The sequence below is a fragment of the Gigantopelta aegis genome, chromosome 10 (genome assembly GCF_016097555.1).
Source record: "Gigantopelta aegis isolate Gae_Host chromosome 10, Gae_host_genome, whole genome shotgun sequence".
Lineage (NCBI taxonomy): Eukaryota > Metazoa > Mollusca > Gastropoda > Neomphalida > Peltospiridae > Gigantopelta > Gigantopelta aegis.
Genome location: NC_054708.1, coordinates 7,377,245 through 7,398,913, shown reverse-complemented (window position 1 = coordinate 7,398,913; position 21,669 = coordinate 7,377,245). Strand labels below are relative to the sequence as shown.

Sequence of the window (21,669 nt, the reverse complement as noted above, 5' to 3'; positions counted from 1 at the left end):
GGCCTTTGACCTACCAGATGTAGTGCACTGAATGGAACAAGAAATAGCCTAATGGCTTAATGGGCCCACCGACGGGAATCGATCCTAGACCGACCGCGCATCAAGCTGGGCTACGTCCAGCCCCATTTTCCTTTTATGCAGTAGTCATGTAAATGCATAAAAAAGATGCTGTCTTTACATTTCATAGAAAAAAAGATACAAATATCTTTGATAATTATGCAACTAGGAACTGCCCCTTTAAAAGTTATTAACAAAAACAGGGTGAGATTTAGGCGAAAAAACATGGACTCAGTCTTTTGAGTTAGTCTCATTCGTTGAAAGTTATAATGTTTTATTTTTAAATGTTGTTTCGAGTAGAAAAGTGAAAAATATTGTACTCATTTTTTTCCTCTGTCAATACACTGTCAACAATATTTTTAACCATTTATTGACATCATTTTTAAAATAGGATTAACTCGTTTTTAATATCCAAGTCCGGTTTAGGAATTACTTGTTCTTCCTTGAACTCAGGTTTAAAAAATATATACATGTATATGTCAAAATGGGAGGAAAATGCATCAAAGCGGAAGAAACAAAATGTCTGCCGGCGTTTTGATTCAATTTTTTTGCGATATTTAAAGTTGGTTATAGTGCTTAACAACGAAATGCCACGAGCAAATCAGACTGAAAATACGGACGGACACAGTCGCAAACAGCGGTCTCCATCCAAAAGAACTTCTACTAGTTCTAGGTCATCCAGTAAAGCAGGTGCTGTTTTCAATCGAATTCTCGTGATGTCAATATTGACAATGTCCCTAATTACGTTATGCTTTAAATTCCGTGACGGTTAATTCCTCTTGCACAATTCGTTTAGTCAGCAACATATTTCTTGGCATGAGTTCGACCCGTACCCCCTTTCAAATTCAATGGTTAGTGTTCGTTTTAAGTTAGTCTTAGAGACTGATAGGGGTACGGGTTGAACTCTTTCCCCATTTTGTTTTTATCGCTCAGTTTTATTCGGTTGGGTAAATTCCTAGGATGCGTTCGATTAAGTGCTCGCCTGTAAATCGATGCAACAGTTCATGCAAGCACTTTATATAAATTAATCAATTACACTTGAACACATCATCTTTTCACCAAAGATTGAAGACGGGAGTACCGAATTCTCAAAGGTAAATACAGGCATCTCACTGGACTTTCTCCATTGGGGGTCATTTGAGCTTTCTTGTGAAATTTGGGGAGTCCCATAATAGGATTTTAAGTTAAAACTAAAAAATAAGAGTCCTGTCCAAGTTCCATGCTTCAAAAGACACTTTTCGAGGGTCAGTGAGATCCCCTTAAATATGACTTTTTTAAAGCTATGTATAGGAGAAGCCATGTGTTTAGGGAAGTGACGTCACGTATCAGCATGCGCGCGCATCTGGTAGGCAGAAGTCTATCATAATGGCCATTAGTAACAAAGCGAACTAGCGTAGCGTGAATAGCAAAGAATGGCCAACATGTGCTTAAATTACCGCTTGTAGCACGGGAACGCTATTCTACATAGCTCCTGTATGGAGGAGATACATGTACTCTTTCCACCCATAAAATTTGACGATTGACCGAGTTCAAAACTATAGCAAACTTCCTTTTTTTTCTTTTTCTTTTCACCTGAATAAATATTTTTACTCCATGTATTTTTAAAGCGTCTGGTCCATATTTCAAGTAAAGCATTACAAACGAGCGCGCGCACACACAAATAAAAATAATAAAATAAAACGAGTAGGCCTATATTTTTTATTTAAAACTGTTTAAAAGAAATAATTGGCCCTACACTTTGTTAAAGGAAATTATTTCTTTAAACAATTTTAAATAACCCATATTATATATATATTATAAAATCTATATATATATATATATATATCCAACGCAGTATATATATATCAACCGTATTATATATATATACCTGGTTGCTTCATGGGCAGGCGTGTATCTCTTGAACCGCATCTACCGAAGGGGCCGAATGAAAGCTTAGGGTACATGTGGTCCCCAAGCACCATGTATATATGTATATGTAGGTATGTATGATATATATATATATATATATATATATATATGTATGTATATATATATATATATATATATATAGGTATATGTATATATACATGTATATATATATATATATGTATGTATATATACATATACATATATATGTACATATAGATACACATACACACACACACACACACACATATACATATACATATACATATACATATATATATATATATATATATATATATATATATATATGAAACATTTGTTACAAATAACATGAACAACCAGTAGACAATATATAGACAGTAGTTATATATATATAACACAGACTTGTCTACTGGTTCATTTGTAAGGCTTTTCATCAACAATAAATTTAAGCAAGTATCTTATTAGAAAACTTTACAAAAGCTTTAAAACTTGCTGATATCGGATACATATTAACACATTGTATTAAAATGGAGGAACCTAAATTTAGTTTCCATACATGTTCCATGACCACACATACATTGCTCCCTCTAGCTACAGCGTCCCTTTTTAAATATTAGTACAGAACTTAGCCTTTTAAACCGGATACATCTCAAATTTACTTGGTCCCTCACCTTTGTGGTTCCATCTTCAGAACATTTTGTAGCATTATTTTTTATATATATATATACATAAAAATTGCCATTAATATTTTAATCGCCTAATCCCATGCAGGCCAGGACATAGTTTAATACGCAGTCGATCTAGGATTGATTCCTGTTGGTGGTCCTATAGGGCTGTTTCTCATTCCAGCCAGTGCTCTACAACTGGTGTAACAAAGGCTACACTATTTATTATCCTGTCTGTGGGCTGATGCATATAAAAGGTCCCTTATTGTTAATCGGAAAGAGTAATCCATTGTGTGACAGCAGCAGGTTTCCTCCCTAATATTATCTGTGTGATCCCTAAACATGTCCGACTCTATATCCGTAATTAAAATGACTTGAGTGCATTGTTAAATAAAAGATTCCTTCCTTTCAAATCTAAAACAGTGTCAGTTACCTTTGACAAGAGGCACAGTTTCAAAGGCTATCACTTTCAACCTGATTAATAAACCAGTTAAAACAACAAATTACTGTAAATGGTAACAATACAATGTTTTAATTTAAGACACACATTAACACAATGCAAATATCATTTGATCATTGGTTTATAATGATAATAGAAAAAGAAAATAATAAATATGTGTTGTTTATTGTTTCTCGATATAATTTTATTGATTTTGTAAATTCTGTTTTTATTAGAAAATAGAGATCGTGGTAAAAAAAGAAGATTAAATCCAAGTGTTATCAATGTCATCATCACATACTGAATAGCCCCAATAATATTGCATATGGTAGTTTGGAAAGTCAGTGTGTTATCAATGTCATCATCACATACTGAATAGCCCCAATAATATTGCATATGGTAGTTTGGAAAGTCAGTGTGTTATCAATGTCATCATCACATACTGAATAGCCCCAATAATATTGCATATGGTAGTTTGGAAAGTCGGTGAAAAAAGTTCTTGTATCTTTCTTATGCACAAAAACATGAGATACTGTAGAAAAGAATCGCTGAATCTAATACCAGTGTTCTCCTTAGCATCCCTTAATTCACCCTAAAACTTAAACGCCCTTAATTCATCGTGAAAGGCCCATTTTTCATCCAAGAGTTGCCGGTTCTCTTTTTGTCCATAAACAGGGATCACTGATACCTAGAAAAAAATAAGAAAATTGGTAAATTTCTATGATATATAAGTATGAAAGTTTTATATTGTGTATATTGAATATTATTGAAATATTTGAATACACATAAATGTATTTGTGAAGACATATTGACATCTGTCACTGATGACAATAATACTTATAAATGCAAGCAGCTCCCCTTTTCTTTCTTTATTTGCTGCAAACAAATTCAGATAACTTATATAATAAATGCATGTAACATAATTTATGTTTTTAATAAAATATGGTGGCTATCACCAACTTGTGGATCAAGATCCAGTTTTATTATTAGTATTTATTTATTTTTAATCCCAAACAAATGATTTAATACATCTGATATCCCACCCTGAAATGTTTATACCTTTTATTTTATTATTAAAAAATCAACTTACACATTACAAATACACCTGTGGATCACTTCTTCAATAAAAAAAAGTAAAACATTATAATTAACATATAATATAATTAATAAATGGAAATATTTCAGAACCATTTTCATATGAAACAATATATATATGCTTGATTGCACACACACATGCACACACACACACACACACACACAGCTCCCTGTTATTTAATTAAAAATATAAATACTCCAGCCACCTACATATTTTATGGCATAATACAATATAAAATATATTCAGATTTTTGTTTTACCCACTATAATGGATCTGTCAATACAAACAAAAAGTTACATAAAACGTTGTTTGTCGATTGACTGGGTAGGCCTACTGTTCACAGAGTATCTTTGTTTCCATGTCAGTTTGGTGGGGGCTTTTATTATTATTATTTTTTATTTTATTATCTTTTCAATTTTCATTTCAATAAATACTGACGTGTATTAGTATTACGAATGAATAACATACAACAAACCTTGTATAAAATGACGATCTCCGTTGTGGGATGGGCAAACTTGATTGTTGTCAGCTTTAACTGTTCAACGTTTCGCTTCCATTGTATTTGATGTAACTAATTTCATAATCCTTACTACAGTGACTTGTGCATCTAACAACAACGTATGAAATTACCATGACAAAATACCATTCATCAAAACTAGTCTACACTGATTTAATTGACGGAAAAACATTCGATTGTTCATTACTACTAATGCCAGTATTGTCAACTGGTTTCTTGCCTACCAGCGCTCACGCGGTACCACGTGATCAAAACATGTGACGTCACCGTGGCTTCTCCTATACTAGAGTAGATAAAGTACAGTCCTTTAGGATAATGGGAACAGGCCCAAACTTTATCTACATTCTTTCCTCTTTTTTATATATATTTTTTTTTTTACATTACAAATTCTACTCATTTTAATTACAAATTTCACTCAACCTTTTTATTTTCACTTGCAAATGGTGGGCCTATGCAGTAGAATACATCACTGCATATTATACCAAAATCATCTCTGGGATTTAGTTTTTATTAATTGCAATTTATGAGCAACAATACCTCTTCTTTTTTATCACAGTTTTATTAGCATGTTACAAAACAAATATGGACCAAAATTTTAATATTAACTATTTGACCAAATTAATACATCAAAGTTTATTTTTATAAATAATTCATTCAGTATATACATTTGCCTATATGTTTTCCTAAAAGGTTCTCTTATGCATACTCGAACCTATAAACTCATCTGCTGGCAGGGTCATGGATTTTTTTTTATTAAAGTGACCACAAATAAAATTCATTCTTTCTGTGTTATTATTGTAACTGTTTTTAAATTCGTGATATGTGTTTTGATATCTCCCCCTCCCCCCTTTGTTCAACACGTGCATGTGAATTATAGTTATTATTAATTAATTTGAATACATATTTTATAATCAATTAAAAAGAAATTAAGACATTCCCCTCCCTAAACTCTAAGTTCTTAATTATTTATATTTTGTCCAATGTGCTGAGAATGTATTAAAAGTATCTGGTAATGACCTCCGTTTGAGATCTGTTTGGTTCCATTTTGATTTTAATTGATATTTATATGTCTGTCTTTTCAGAATACCAGAATTTGGCAATAATCTTTGGATCCTGATGAAATATGACTGAACCAATGAAAATTTGGCTTCACCCTTTATATAGAATAGCTGTTGTATTTGTACCATTACATTAAATAAATGTATCAATGTACTTCTTTTTATCAAGGAAGAATGTTTATTAAGTACCACTGAAAATGCATAGCAGTCCAAAAGTTTTACCTGACTATTTCTGAATATATAAACAGAATTTTAGTTCAGTAAATGGAAAAGACATTTTATAAGCGGAAAATCAACACCCCTAGACCACTGCATGCATTTAATCTCTTCACAATAGAAATTGACATCGTTATGAACATTTGTTGGTTAATTTCGATAGTAAATTGAATAAGGTAAAACATTATTTCATCAAATCAATCGTACATTAACATTACAATACACATTCGTAGAAACCATTTCCCGTAACCGTTAATGCGCCAGTTTATGGTTATTCGAGGATAAACTGTCTCTTAAATAGAAAACGTTGCAAACCCTTAAAATAAAACCATTGGCATTGTCAAGTCCTTTTTTTCTTTCTTATTCTTTATAATTGTCTATACCTGGTCCAGGTGGACTCATAGAATTTGTGTTAAAATAGAGAATATTGAATTAAATCATTTGGTGTGTGTCACATGACCATGGTCAGATTTGAAAATTAACATGAAAACCATGGTCGCCAGCAGGGCTAGTTGAAGAAAAATCTTACTGGGCCTTCTCAAATTCAACTAGCCCTCCAATTATCACACTGTTAAAAATTTAACAGCACAGCCAAAATCAAATCTAAAGTGTTTGTGTTATTAAGTTTTAAACCCATACCAATTACAAAAAAAAACAATTGAAAAAGAAATCCAGTATAAATAAACATGTTTCTTTACAAAGTACCATTAAATTATACATATTAAATCTCATTTTTAATACAGGGTAAAATATAATGCAGTACAAACAGACTAAAGGTAGAACTTTGTGGCGATGCAAGAGGGATGGAATAAACTTTGTGGCAATGCAAGAAGGGTGAAATCCCCAGCACATGATTTCCTCGGGAGTGTAGATAGAGATCCATGGAATCATTCACTGTTTTGCCAAATGACCATTCGACTGCTTTGTGCAGAGATACGACCCTGATCGTGTACAGTATTATGATTGTGTCATTCAGATTACCTTGGATGTTCCATGAATTGCTTTAAAATATGTATCACAAAAACAAAGAGGTAACCTATACAGTTTGATGGTAATTTGTAAAGAATTTTTGTTTTAATTGACACTGCACTTTTACCCCCAATAAAATGTTATTTGAGACGGTAGGGATTTAATATGTTTTTATATGAAATTTATCTTTATTCATTATGTTGGCGCTGTCAGAATATAGAACATATTCTATGTCTTCTGCTGCAAGATCTGTAGTGTGTTTTGTCATTTTCGATTCAGTATCTGTTTCTTTTTTAACTAATGCCATACTTGTCAGACCCTAAAATCGATGGTCACCCAACGGACTACCTTTGTAAAATTCTTAGTCGCTCTTAGCCAATAAAGGTCGCCACGGGCTAATTTTCAACCCTGCTTAGTTCGAATTGGATGTAGAAAATGGGTGCCATTGCAATTTATCTTTCATTTTTCACTGTATCAATACAACCATAATTAAAAATTCACTAGCCCTACTTTACTTTAAGTTAATACAATTTTACTAAATAATAGTAATAATCAGATATGTCACGTGACCTAAAGAGGGAGATAAAGAGCTTAAAAACACTAATATTGGAGGATCGGGGTAGGGGCAGGATATTAATTTTTACAAAATAGACTTAACTGCAACATTTGACCAAAAAACAATCACTAGCCATCGGGCATGGCAATGGTAGTTACTTACTAGCCCATCATGAATATCACTAGCCATGGGAGTGGGGCGACCATAATCTAGAAGCCCTGCGGATTATAAAACTTTGTGTACACAGGCCTGTATTTTGAAAATTATAAATTGTGAAATTACATTATAAAAGATTTACATTTACCCAGTACCAGTATTTGTTATAATGAATTTTATTTGTAGAATGCAGTAAAATTGGATTTCAGCACATCTAGTTTCAATATTTTCCAAAAGAGGGTGCCACCAAACCCCATGGTACATGTAGATCTCAATTAGTCTATGACACCCCCACCCCCCATCCACCCCCCACTCGTTTTAAAATAGAATTAATGTCTGTGTAATATGTACTTGCTCTATATGCTTCAGGGGATAGAAGAAAGAAAAGAGATGTGCCACCAAATTGTAGCCCACGGCAACGCAGAAAATTTCGTCCTGGAACAAAAGCTTTAATGGAAATCAGGAAGTTTCAGAAATCAACTAATTTGTTATTGCGAAAATTACCATTTGCTCGGGTTGTGAGTATACGTTTGTCCACACTTCAATATTTAGTATTACTAAGGCTGTGACATACTGTTTTTTAAATGCATGTTTTATTCACACATCAGCATTTATTTTCATATATTGATAGTGTACTCACATAATAGAAAGTTATATATATATATACATAGATAGATAGATAGATAGATAGATAGATAGATAGATAGATAGATAGATAGATAGATAGATAGATATATATATATATATATACTGAACAAAATAAGAAACTTCTGCTAACTTTGCTTGAACATAACTTGATGAAAACAAACCGGGGGAATAATTGTTATATATGCATTTAAAGAGTGTTCCATGATGCATCGTTTGGTGCAAAAATCATGGCCATAGGTTAACAGAAACTGGGAGAAATTTTGACCAAGTGTGGTAGGGGTTAAAAATAAAAACACCCACTTAATAACTGGTATGACCACCTCTTGAATTGACCACTGCAGTGCATCGCAGGCGCATAGAATTGACTAAAGTGTTGATTTCTGCCTGTGGAATATTGTTCCATTCCTGAATGAGCGCTTGACGAAGTTCGTTGACGTTAGCGGGTGGGTTGGGACAACGTCTCAATCGTCTGTCCAGACTATCCCAGGCATGCTCGATGGGGTTGAGATCAGGACTTTTAGTGGGCCAGTCATCAATGAAATCAATGTTATTTGTCCTAAGAAAATTTACAGTGTCTCTAGCTGTATGAGAGGTGGCATTATCATGCTGAAAAATCGAGATGTTGGCATTGTTATGGAACAGAGGAATGACGTGATGAGCGAGAATGTCATCGCGATAATGTTGAGCATTTAAATTGCCATCAATGACGATTAGTGGTGAACGATAACCATGGGCAATGGCTGCCCAAACCATGACAGAACCCCCACCCCCGAAACGATCTCGTTCAAGAACACAACAGTCAGCATAGCGTTCATTTCTCCAACGGTAGACGCGCATCCTGCCATCACCACGTTGTAAAGAAAATCGGGATTCATCCGAAAAAAGAACAGTATTCCAGCGTCGCCGTATCCAACGAGTGTGTACACGTGCCCAATTAAGACGATTTAGACGATGACGTTGCGTTAAAACGTATCCAACGTAAGGACGTCGTGCACGTAAACCGTTCTCCTGCAGACGATTATGAACAGTTTGCCCACTGATTCGGTTATTGTGAAGCCCAGGTGTGTTAGCAGCAGTAGCAGTGGCAGTTTAGAATCGATTGCACAAATGCGTGTTCATGATATAGCGGTCTTGACCACGTGTTGTAACACGCGGACGTCCGTGAGGTGGCAAGTTGTTGGTGCTTCCTGTTGTTCGAAATCTTACGCGAAGATTTCGTATCGCTCGACTAGAACTCCCAACATGCCTTGCAACGTCTTCTGTCGACATGCCAGCATCAAGCATGCCAATCGCCCATTCGCGTAAATTATTGGGTATTCTTGGCATACTAAAAATGCTACAATGTAAAAAAACTTTAATTTTTTTACAAATTTTGAAGCGTTTTTGTTCACTTGATGACAATGTCAGGAAGACAAGTAAAAAAAATTGACCGAATACTACACGGGACATGTCGAACCATGCATGCATGTGCAAATTGAATTTCACGTTGTCGACGATTAACAGTGCAAAAATAATCGATAAAATTCATGAATCCTGATAATACAGCTCAAGGCTAATACTACCTATATAATTTCATTACACAATGAATTCTTTAACACAACAAATACTATATGTACAAATTGGAAGTTTCTTTTTTTTGTTCAGTATATATTTCTTACACACACATTGGTGAGAATATCAGTTGTTATTTATGATAACACATCAATTTAAAGACAACCAATTGGTTGATTCTAGGTAATGTTCCAGTTACTAAAGCCATGCACATGTACGTAATAAGACACTGGATATACAGTATCACTGAATGAGAGACATAGAAAAAAAAAAAGTGTTTCTAATAAACTGTGAATACATGTACCTGTTGATAAGGATTTGTGAAAATTAAATTTCAACATTTACCATTTAGTCAATATGGTGAAGTTAAAAATCAGTAAAAAAGATGTTTTGCCAAGTTGTAGTTAAATATGACGAGATGACATTATGTTTTCATTTCCGATAAAGGCCTTTTTAATAACCAAAAATATATTGAAAATCCTGCATGCTTTTTGGCTAAAAGGAAAAAGTACCATTGATTTAACTCCCTTGAAGACTGGTGTAATTTGTGTGATTTTTTCCCCTGATTACAGCTGTGAAGGTACATATTTAAAAATATCAAAAATGGCATCACATATGAATAACAATGTAAAATTTTTCGAATAAAGTTTGGAATGAAAGCAAAAGTAGAAATAACACATTTTAAATAAATTAATATTTATTTGTTGGGTATAGAAAGTACAGTTTGCAGTAAAATACATTTAAACCATAAAGGATAGCTGATTTTGTTATAAAATTAATCTTAAATGACCATTGACATGGCACAGAGTTAGAGCTTAGTAGATAGTAGATATGTTTTGTATTTTAATGTGTATTTGTTTCTGTGTTGCAGGTTAGGGATGTATGCACCATGGTTTGTCCACACTCCAATATGTTATGGCAAGCAAGAGCTATCATGGCCTTGCAAGAGGTTTGTTTTAATTGTTGTATACATGTAACTTGCTTTTTAGAGTTTTTCTTCTGCTTTGAAAAATATAACTGTATATATACTCTTCAAAAGAAGAAACGCAAAACCACATTGTCGTAACATTTGGAGAATTGATTTAATTATTGAATGGTGAGTCCGATAATTACCAAATGTTGCAGGATTGTTCACAATTCACCCTAGTCCATTGTGAGTAAGTGATAGGGCACACCACCAAGGTCAAGGTCATCTGGAGTCAATACCGGGTGTGGCCTCCGCGTGTGTTGACAACTGCCTGGCACCGCCTGCCCATTGAAGCAACCAGAGTACGGATGACGTCCCAGGGGATGGTGGCCCACTCGGCCTGCAAGGCTGCTGCCAGCTCGGGCAGGGTCTGGGGCTGTGGTTGTCGCTGTCGGAGGCGTCGGTCCAACTCGTCCCATAGATTCTCAATTGGGTTCAAATCCGGTGATATCGATGGCCAAGGAAGGACATTAATGTTGTTGTTCTGTAGGAAAGCCGTTGTGAGACGTGCTGTGTGAGGCCTGGCGTTGTCATGTTGGAACACTGCGTTGGCGTTGGCCATAACTGGAACGATGTGTGGCCGGAGGATCCGGTCAATGTAGCCCTGTGCATTCAGGTTGCCCTGCACGTGGACCAGGTCAGTTCTGCCAGTGTGTGAGATGGCTGCCCACACCATGACACTACCCCCGCCGAATCTGTCCACTTCCTGCACGCAGTTTGCCGCATAACGTTCACCACGACGCCTATACACGCGACATCTTCCATCATGACGTCGGAGCAGAAATCGGGACTCGTCACTGAACCACACCTGTCTCCATCGCAGTTGAGGCCATTGTCGATGAATCTGGCACCACTGCAGTCGGAGTCGACGGTGTTGTGGTGTTAAGATGACACCTCGAACTGGACGTCTGGCACGAATTCCTACCTCACGTAGGCGGTTCCGTACGGTCTGGTCGGATATCCTGCGCAAACCTGGTATTGCTGCGGCTGTGGAGGTGGCAGTAGTCAATCGTTCCCGAAGGTGGCGTACCCGGATGTAGCGGTCCTGCCCGGGGGTAGTGACCCGTGGTCGACCGGATCTAGGGAGGTCACGTGTTGATCCATGTTGCTGGTAACGGTCCCACAGTCTGGAGATGGTGCTTGGGGACACATGGAATGCCCTGGCAACGGCCGTTCTGGATTCGCCTGCGTCTAGTCGGCCGATGGCATTGTTTCTCTGCGGTTCACTGAGACGTGGCATGTCCTGGATTGTCAACTGTCGGCCAGATACAGAGGCCAGGCAAGCGAACACCCTGCACTTTTATACTGTCGGTGTTCATGTTGCACGTGCAGACAACGCACGTGCAGTGGTGACATGGTTTGCACGTGGCTGCGTTTTTGCGAATATTCACATTTTGGAACTTTATTGTACAGTAGCTGCGTTTTATCGAATGTAACCGTGGGAATGTGTTTGGGACATGCAATGACCTTATATTCACAAAGCATGAACCGGTAGGAAACATAAAATCGGAGTTATAACCCATTTGTACCCTTTTGCGTTATTTTTTTGAAGAGTATAGTATTGACAAAGTATAGGTTTAAATAGAAGAATAATGTTTTGTTTTTTGTGAGATCCAATTATTGAAAAAAAAAACAAAAAATCAGATATTTTAGCACCATGTACATTTTCACAAATTAAGTCATGCTTGGATTTTAATAGATCTGTCAACATGAAACTATACTGAACTTCATTGAAAACAACACACAATAACCCTGATTCTTGTGTATGCTTTTATTTGCAGGCTGCAGAAGCCTACCTAGTGTATCTGTTTGAAGATGCCAATGTGTGTGCCATCCACGCCAAGCGAGTCACCATCTTCCCAAAAGATATCTGGTTAGCCAGAAGATTACGGGGCGAATACTCAAAGTGAGACCAGCCGACAACAGAGAAATTAAAAAAATATATTTATATGTTTATCAAAGATAACAGTTGTCCTAAAGTGAAGAGTGTTTTTACAAAACCTATGTCCACATATTGTGGAAAATGGAGATGCATGTAATTACATTGCTTGTTTGATATACAGTAGAATCTTGTTGGGTCGAATACACTGCAATGCTCGAACCGAGAATGAAGTCCCGAGTTACACTTCACGTTGTTGACAGAACTACCTGATGGGTGAAACACTTTCTCAAGCACCAACCGAGTTCAAGCCAACAGGATTCATCTGTACTTTGCAAGGTTACATGCAGAGTGGTTATTCCAAAGTAGATAAAAATCACTTTTATGGTTGATGTAGACCGATGGTACATACATATACTCTTCAAATTTTTAAGGATCACATCTTTAAATGGGTCCAATAGAAAATGTCACATCAGTGTGGTTCTCATGAATCTCATGCAAATGAAATTGCTACATTATCATTTGTGTTTCAAATACTTTGTTTGAAAGTTATAAAGTTTATTTTGTTTAACTAGAGCACATTGATTAATTCATCATCAGCTATCTTTTGTATGCACTTTCCCACAGACAGGAAAGCACATACCACGACCTTTGACCAGTTGTGTACCTTTGTTTTGATACCCAATAGCTGATGTGTCTTTTTGTGCTGGGGTGTCATTAATTATAATAATTGACAGCAAGTATACTTCTGATTAAAAAATATGAATAAAAAGAACCATGCACACTTGTTGTATGAACATCTATGCGTAGGGTTGAACTGTGACATAGTCGATCATCTGATCAGCGGTTATGACCTCTCAAATGGCATATTCCACAATGTGAAGAGATGATAAATATCACATGGGTATCTCTTCCAATGCATTGTAATTAATATATTTATTTGATGTTATTTTTTAATATAAACTTTAACAATAATGACAATGTTTTAAACCTAATAGCATAGATTGTGCAGTGTTTTGGAGGAATTGTACACATTGTGTAAAGTGTTTTTGATGCAGTTTCATAATTCAAAATGGCCACAGTGAATTTTGAATGTTCCAGGATCATGAATTACTTGATTTTTCTAGTCTTGTTTTTGCCTCCAACATTTCAAAATTTTCTCTTGTTCACATGACCACAGTCAACTTTCTCGGAGAGACAATCCCATGTTGAATAGGTCATAGGTTTGCAGTGGGTGGCCATAAAAAGGAATCTTAAAGAAGTACGGCTGTGCATTCCATGCTACAAGATGACGTGTGTGTGCTTGGTAGAAGACAGTGGTGGGACAGTGGGTCACCATTTCTAGTAACCACATTAGTTGTTGAGTGGCTTTTTAATGGTATAGCATTTTTGTTTACATTAATTTTCGTACCTGCACTATTTAATAGTAAGCTATGCAAGAAAATGAATTTTTTATCATCCATAAACTACTGTTACGTAATTAAGTACTGTAGTTTAGTGCAAAAGTTGAAATGTTTTGCATTGCATACTTTTGCCACTATTCAATTTCGAAAAGTGTAACTTTTCTTTCTTTCCTTTTTTATCACTTAGTATTTTTACACCCTTTTAATATGTAGAATATTTTCTAGAACGTGGGATTTATTTTAACACCCTAGGTATTGGAGTTCATAATTCTTAAAAATATTAATATTTGTTAATTTTAGCCAGTGTTTCGATATGACATCACAATTTGGCAAACTGCAACATAATTGGCTTTGACTCCAATCTCTAATGATATCAAATGCATGCAGTTTGAATGACACTGCCATGACGTTAAAATCTCAGTCTCTGTTAGTCTTGAGTCTAGACTAAAAATGTTAATGTACCAGGCCTGGTTTTCATTTCTTGATATATGATGAGTAACATTTCTCGATATATGATGAGTAACATTTCTCGATATATGATGAGTAACATTTTGAAATTTAAATAGTAAAACTTTATTGAGTTTTTTTATTAACTTGGATATTTGTGTAACTTTCATTTGAATGTTGAGATCATAATAAAGTTATTAGAGGATTTTTTGTATATTTGCTCACATGGTATTTCTAGAAACAATATGACTGAAAACGAATCAAATGCACTCAAAATGAAATTAAGAAATTATGACAGTCTAGAAATTAATTTATTATAGTATTAGTATGTTTTATCAGTCATGAGATGTAATTCATGAAAAAAAAAAAAAACTTTTGTGTTGATGTGTACCAGGGCTTTTAGATTATGGTAGCCCCACTCCTATGGCTGGTGATATTCAATGTTTGGCTAGTAAATAGCTACTATTGCCATGCCAGACAGGCCTTTTAGATTATGGAGCCCCACTCCTATGGCTGGTGATATTCAATGTTTGGCTAGTAAATAGCTACTATTGCCATGCCAGACAGGGCTTTTAGATTATGGAGCCCCACTCCTATGGCTGGTGATATTCAATGTTTGGCTAGTAAATAGCTAGTAAATAGATTATGGTAGCTACTATTGCCATGCCAGACAGGGCTTTTAGATTATGGAGCCCCACTCCTATGGCTGGTGATATTCAATGTTTGGCTAGTAAATAGCTACTATTGCCATGCCAGACAGGGCTTTTAGATTATGGTAGCCCCACTCCTATGGCTGGTGATATTCAATGTTTGGCTAGTAAATAGCTACTATTGCCATGCCAGACAGGGCTTTTAGATTATGGTAGCCCCACTCCTATGGCTGGTGATATTCAATGTTTGGCTAGTAAATAGCTACTATTGCCATGCCAGACAGGGCTTTTAGATTATGGTAGCCCCACTCCTATGGCTGGTGATATTCAATGTTTGGCTAGTAAATAGCTACTATTGCCATGCCAGACAGGGCTTTTAGATTATGGTCCTAGGCTGGTGATATTCAATGTTTGGCTAGTAAATAGCTACTATTGCCATGCCAGACAGGGCTTTTAGATTATGGTAGCCCCACTCCTATGGTGGTGATATTCAATGTTTGGCTAGTAAATAGCTACTATTGCCATGCCAGACAGGGCTTTTAGATTATGGTAGCCCCACTCCTATGGCTGGTGATATTCAATGTTTGGCTAGTAAATAGCTACTATTGCCATGCCAGACAGGGCTTTTAGATTATGGTAGCCCCACTCCTATGGCTGGTGATATTCAATGTTTGGCTAGTAAATAGCTACTATTGCCATGCCAGACAGGGCTTTTAGATTATGGTAGCCCCACTCCTATGGCTGGTGATATTCAATGTTTGGCTAGTAAATAGCTACTATTGCCATGCCAGACAGGGCTTTTAGATTATGGTAGCCCCACTCCTATGGCTGGTGATATTCAATGTTTGGCTAGTAAATAGCTACTATTGCCATGCCAGACAGGGCTTTTAGATTATGGTAGCCCCACTCCTATGGCTGGTGATATTCAATGTTTGGCTAGTAAATAGCTACTATTGCCATGCCAGACAGGGCTTTTAGATTATGGTAGCCCCACTCCTATGGCTGGTGATATTCAATGTTTGGCTAGTAAATAGCTACTATTGCCATGCCAGACAGGGCTTTTAGATTATGGTAGCCCCACTCCTATGGCTGGTGATATTCAATGTTTGGCTAGTAAATAGCTACTATTGCCATGCCAGACAGGGCTTTTAGATTATGGTAGCCCCACTCCTATGGCTGGTGATATTCAATGTTTGGCTAGTAAATAGCTACTATTGCCATGCCAGACAGGGCTTTTAGATTATGGTAGCCCCACTCCTATGGCTGGTGATATTCAATGTTTGGCTAGTAAATAGCTACTATTGCCATGCCAGACAGGGCTTTTAGATTATGGTAGCCCCACTCCTATGGCTGGTGATATTCAATGTTTGGCTAGTAAATAGCTACTATTGCCATGCCAGACAGGGCTTTTAGATTATGGTAGCCCCACTCCTATGGCTGGTGATATTCAATGTTTGGCTAGTAAATAGCTACTATTGCCATGCCAGACAGGGCTTTTAGATTATGGTAGCCCCACTCCTATGGCTGGTGATATTCAATGTTTGGCTAGTAAATAGCTACTATTGCCATGCCAGACAGGGCTTTTAGATTATGGTAGCCCCACTCCTATGGCTGGTGATATTCAATGTTTGGCTAGTAAATAGCTACTATTGCCATGCCAGACAGGGCTTTTAGATTATGGTATCCCCACTCCTATGGCTGGTGATATTCAATGTTTGGCTAGTAAATAGCTACTATTGCCATGCCAGACAGGGCTTTTAGATTATGGTAGCCCCACTCCTATGGCTGGTGATATTCAATGTTTGGCTAGTAAATAGCTACTATTGCCATGCCAGACAGGGCTTTTAGATTATGGTAGCCCCACTCCTATGGCTGGTGATATTCAATGTTTGGCTAGTAAATAGCTACTATTGCCATGCCAGACAGGGCTTTTAGATTATGGTAGCCCCACTCCTATGACTGGTGATATTCAATGTTTGGCTAGTAAATAGCTACTATTGCCATGCCAGACAGGGCTTTTAGATTATGGTAGCCCCACTCCTATGGCTGGTGATATTCAATGTTTGGCTAGTAAATAACAACTATTCCCATGCCAAACAGCTAGTGAACTTTTTTTGTCAAATGTTGCAGTTACGTCTATTTTGTAAATATGAATATTCTACCCTTGCCCCAACCTCCCAATGTTAGTGTTTTTAAGCTCTATCTCCCTCTTACCCAATTATTACTATTATTTAATAAAATTGTATTAACTTAAAGTACTGTAGGGCTAGTGAATTTTTAATGGTGGGTAGTAAATGTTGATTTTATTAAAACAATCTAGAAGCCCTGTGTACACTACATTTTTACTGGTCATTTGAGCTGAATTTATTGGCCATAGGTTAGAATGTTGATGGTTGCATTATTAAAAAATACACTATTTGCCATTCATCCATCGTTTATTAGCTGTAGGTTAGAATGTTGATGGTTGCATTATTAAAAAATACACTATTTGCCATTCATCCATCGTTTATTAGCTGTAGGTTAGAATGTTGATGGTTGCATTATTAAAAAATACACTATTTGCCATTCATCCATCGTTTATTGGCCATAGGTTAGAATGTTGATGGTTGCATTATTAAAAAATACACTATTTGCCATTCATCCATCGTTTATTAGCTGTAGGTTAGAATGTTGATGGTTGCATTATTAAAAAATACACTATTTGTCATTCATCCATCGTTTAGGACCACAGACAAATCTTCGGAAATCTGGAATGAGGTCTTGTGGAATGTCTTTTAGTTGAGAACAAAGTTGGTTATATGGTATTCGTGTTACATTTTATGACATCATATCTCATTTGTAAACTCACAAATAAATATGTTTTATGAGAATTTGGTACAGACCATAGAAGTATTTCTAAATAATGTGGACAAGTTTGACTTTAGATGAAGAATTTAATACATTTATTGTGCCTTACTGATAATACCGTTATGAAGGAAGGAATAAGGGCTCTCGTTAAACACCCCTCAACAATATGGGAGTGCTGGCTTATAGTATTACCCTGGTCCTGAAACTGGGTTTATTTCACTATTCTTCTCAGTCTTGTTAGTGTTTCTGATGGAACCTTATATTGATAGGCAAATTCAGTAATACATGTATTCTTGTCTTGAGTAAAGTTAAAAATTAGTTTCGGCAACTGGATTTTAAAAACAACTTTTATCATGGATATATTCATGTATGTACAAACGGGAAAACCTTGTTAAGTAGCCGTCTCAAAGAGTGTCAAAATGTGACACCTTAAGTTATGAGCAGCAGTGAAAACGTTTGTACAATTAGGTACTGAAAGTGAAGACAAACCAAATGTTTCTACATCACTCAAAGCATTTGGCACAATTATCCTTCAAGCTACTCTTCAGCCTTCATACTTTCATCAACTTGGTAGTTACCACAAAGGAAGACGTTCAAATTCTGGAACCGACAATAATCACAAATCATACATGGGTGAATTTCAGTGGCATTTTCACCTTCCTTGGTGATAAACGTGATGGCGGCTCTTTGTTCCAATGTTGTACGATTCACAGTTTCAGAAGAATAGGATACCATTAAGCAATATGTAAATGGTTATGTTATTGAAACACTTGACATGTATTATGAATGAACTAACTTCAAAGAAAAAATCAAAACATATGATGGTGTACCAAACTTTGGTATCCTCCTACCAAAAAACCTTTTGTAAACAATTTCAGTTTGCTTTGAGTAATAAGAAAAATAAGTGTTTTGGAATAAATAACTTAGTTCTACAACCTTTCTGACTGTACCTCATATGCTACGGGTTTGTACTATACTGAAAATGCAATGCTCAGATTTGTAGATGTATAAAGGATATGAGAAAAACTAATATTTGGCTGATTTTTTTCTAGGCAATAAATAACAAAAGAATTGTATACAATATTATTGTGTTCTGTAGCAGCCTCACACGTGATTGCAATAACTGAAAATTGGGTTGTACGATTTCATCGGAGTTTAGTATATACCAAGATTATTTATAAGAAGACGAGATGGCCCCTTAAAGGTGTAGTAGCATGGACAACTCCGACTATATGGCACAGCAGAATATTACCTTCAAATTGTAATTGATGTATTTAATTTACATGTACAGTGCTATACTTCACTGAACCATCTACAGTTGTCGCATACCACTTGTTAGTCCCCTACCGGTCCAACCGGAGGGAACTTAGGTTAAATCTTGGTCCTTCTGTCTGTCCTCCTATCTCACATATACATGTAGTTTTCCAGATTATTTTTTTGTTCACAATGTCTTATGATATTTAGCTGAATTTCTGTATAATCTTTATCATGTACTGTTAGTAACTTACAGATCAAGTTCGACTTTCATGATAATTTACCTGGGTTTTTTTTTTAGAGTTATGGTCCTTGAACGTTTTTTGCAGTGCCTCAAGATACCGAGATGAAATATTATATATTGCTTTATCATGTACTGTTGCAGATCAAGTTTAACTTTTGTGGTGATTTATGGCCCCTGAATTTAGGAGATATGAAAATTTGTTGTGGCCTGGTAGGGTACATGTCAATATTGCCTTAGCAGTACTTTTGAATTCTTGTTAGCAATACAAATGTATTAATAATGGCTATTGGTCATAAATCAGAAGAGACCCATATTGAATTTTTATTTTGCCATAAATTGACAGCGATATTTAGTCACCAAGGTGAACATAATTTCTTTTCCTATATTACCTGTCCTCAAAATGATCGGACCAGTCCACTTGCGTGGGGGGAGATGCACTTGTTTTGAGGACAGGTAATATTTCTAAAAGAGAAAACACTTAAAGTTTTCTCCATTTTGACATATAATTTAGGATTAGACACAACTTTGTAATCTGTGATACTGTGCTTTTAAGATAGTTGGCTGCTTAAGTAGGGTTGACTAGTTCATTTCGTCAAACGTTTTTTTACCTTTTATTATCTAGTACTCTGGGTACATACAAGTTTTGGAAATTTTGCAAAATTATGTAATTTTCTAGGCTTGTAAAGTCGTGGAATTTTTGTTTGGGTCATAGAAAATTACAATTTGTTGAAAATAATTTCTTTTCCATTTGAAACAACACAAGAAAAGAGACAATTAGCATGCTGTTGATGAGCATAAATAAAATCCTTGAAATTTTTTTTTAAACAAGGTTGTGGAAAATGCCTGTAAAGGTAATTTAGTTTGATGTTTATGAACCCTGGTACTGTAACAGCAAGCATTTTTCATTACTTTATATTACAAATGTACTGCAAATGTTTGTTTTTAAAAATACACTCTATAAAAAAGTCTTTTAAATTGTTTACGAATAAAATTTGTATCAAATAGAAAATGTTTTATGTTATTAAATAATTTATAGTCACATATACACACAATAACTTGGAATCCATTGCTGCTTGCATGTTCATAAGGCCTACCTTCCATTAGTGCAATGCATACCTGCCTTCTTGTGAGTAGATTACGGTACTCACGGGTGTAAAAAATAGTGGTACGGCTCGTGGTTGCCACTCTCCTTTCAAATTACTTGTAAGGACATTTTCACAGATATAACAGATATAACCTCACACACACACACACACACACAGAAAAGTGGTACTGCCATGCCGTACCGTCTGCGCCACCCCTGCAAGGGGTCCAACCTAAACCGTATGACACGTGCTTGAACTTCGTATACCACTATCAAAATGGCGAATAAAGCTCGCTTCGCTACACGACGGTGAGTAAATTTTGTCTTACAGCTGCATGCTGAATGCCTTTCTGATTAAAATAATATTGCGATACGGCTCTAGAATGAATACTCTATCCATCTGTTTACGTAATTCTCGATTTTGTTCGGTCAAAACAAACATGATCAAAACATTTGATGTTATTTTAATGAAACAAGTTATATTTATATACTTTGAAAGTGTCGTGATGAAAGCTTGTACACCCTTGGAGCTAAATTATTCAAATATGTTTTGGAAAGTCATTTTATAATTGTTCATCCAAGACATTTTTTATAGTTTAGGCACATCTTCGTCTGCTCCCCCTGGTTTAAGCCAAGATTTCGTTTACTTCAAAAAATTTGTACCCCTAAAATATCGTGATTATATTTTTCAACTTAAGGTGGTTTTTTTGTTTTTCAGTAATGGGGAGATACAAAAAAAAGGCCAGTTAGGTTAAGCCGTACCAATAACGAAATAGGAAAGTTGTTTCCCCGTCTTTACACCTACAAGATCCAGTTCTGACAAAAAGGCTGTGTAATCGTCGTACCTTAGACTTTACAAATTGCACAAATAAATGTTTCCTCAATCCATTTAAGAAAGCATCTTCCATATCAACACCTATATATGTAAATCCTACATCCAACAAGGAATTTCCAACACCACCACAGCAGAGATCATCACAGAAGAAAGGAGAAAAGCGATTTAGGAAGACGTCATTCGCATCTCAGAGTGTAAATGACAGTGATGATAATCATACATTTCAAGTGTTAGATGAACCGTC

At 35.9% G+C, this 21,669-nt stretch overlaps 1 protein-coding gene and 1 long non-coding RNA gene across 2 annotated transcripts; both read left to right on the top strand.

Annotated features, from left to right (window-relative positions):
- Nucleotides 1-579: 579 nt before the first annotated feature.
- Nucleotides 580-13,624, top strand: LOC121384450 (histone H3.3-like). The gene is made up of 4 exons (XM_041514850.1): nt 580-747; nt 7,986-8,134; nt 10,687-10,764; nt 12,564-13,624. Exons 1-4 carry the CDS (start codon nt 645-647, stop codon nt 12,690-12,692), a joined length of 459 nt encoding a protein of 152 aa, XP_041370784.1. The 5' UTR covers nt 580-644; the 3' UTR covers nt 12,693-13,624.
- Nucleotides 13,625-17,117: 3,493 nt separating this feature from the next.
- Nucleotides 17,118-20,515, top strand: LOC121383268. Its single transcript, XR_005959275.1, has 2 exons — nt 17,118-17,538; nt 17,610-20,515. It is a non-coding gene; the product is annotated as an uncharacterized LOC121383268 (long non-coding RNA).
- Nucleotides 20,516-21,669: the final 1,154 nt, after the last annotated feature.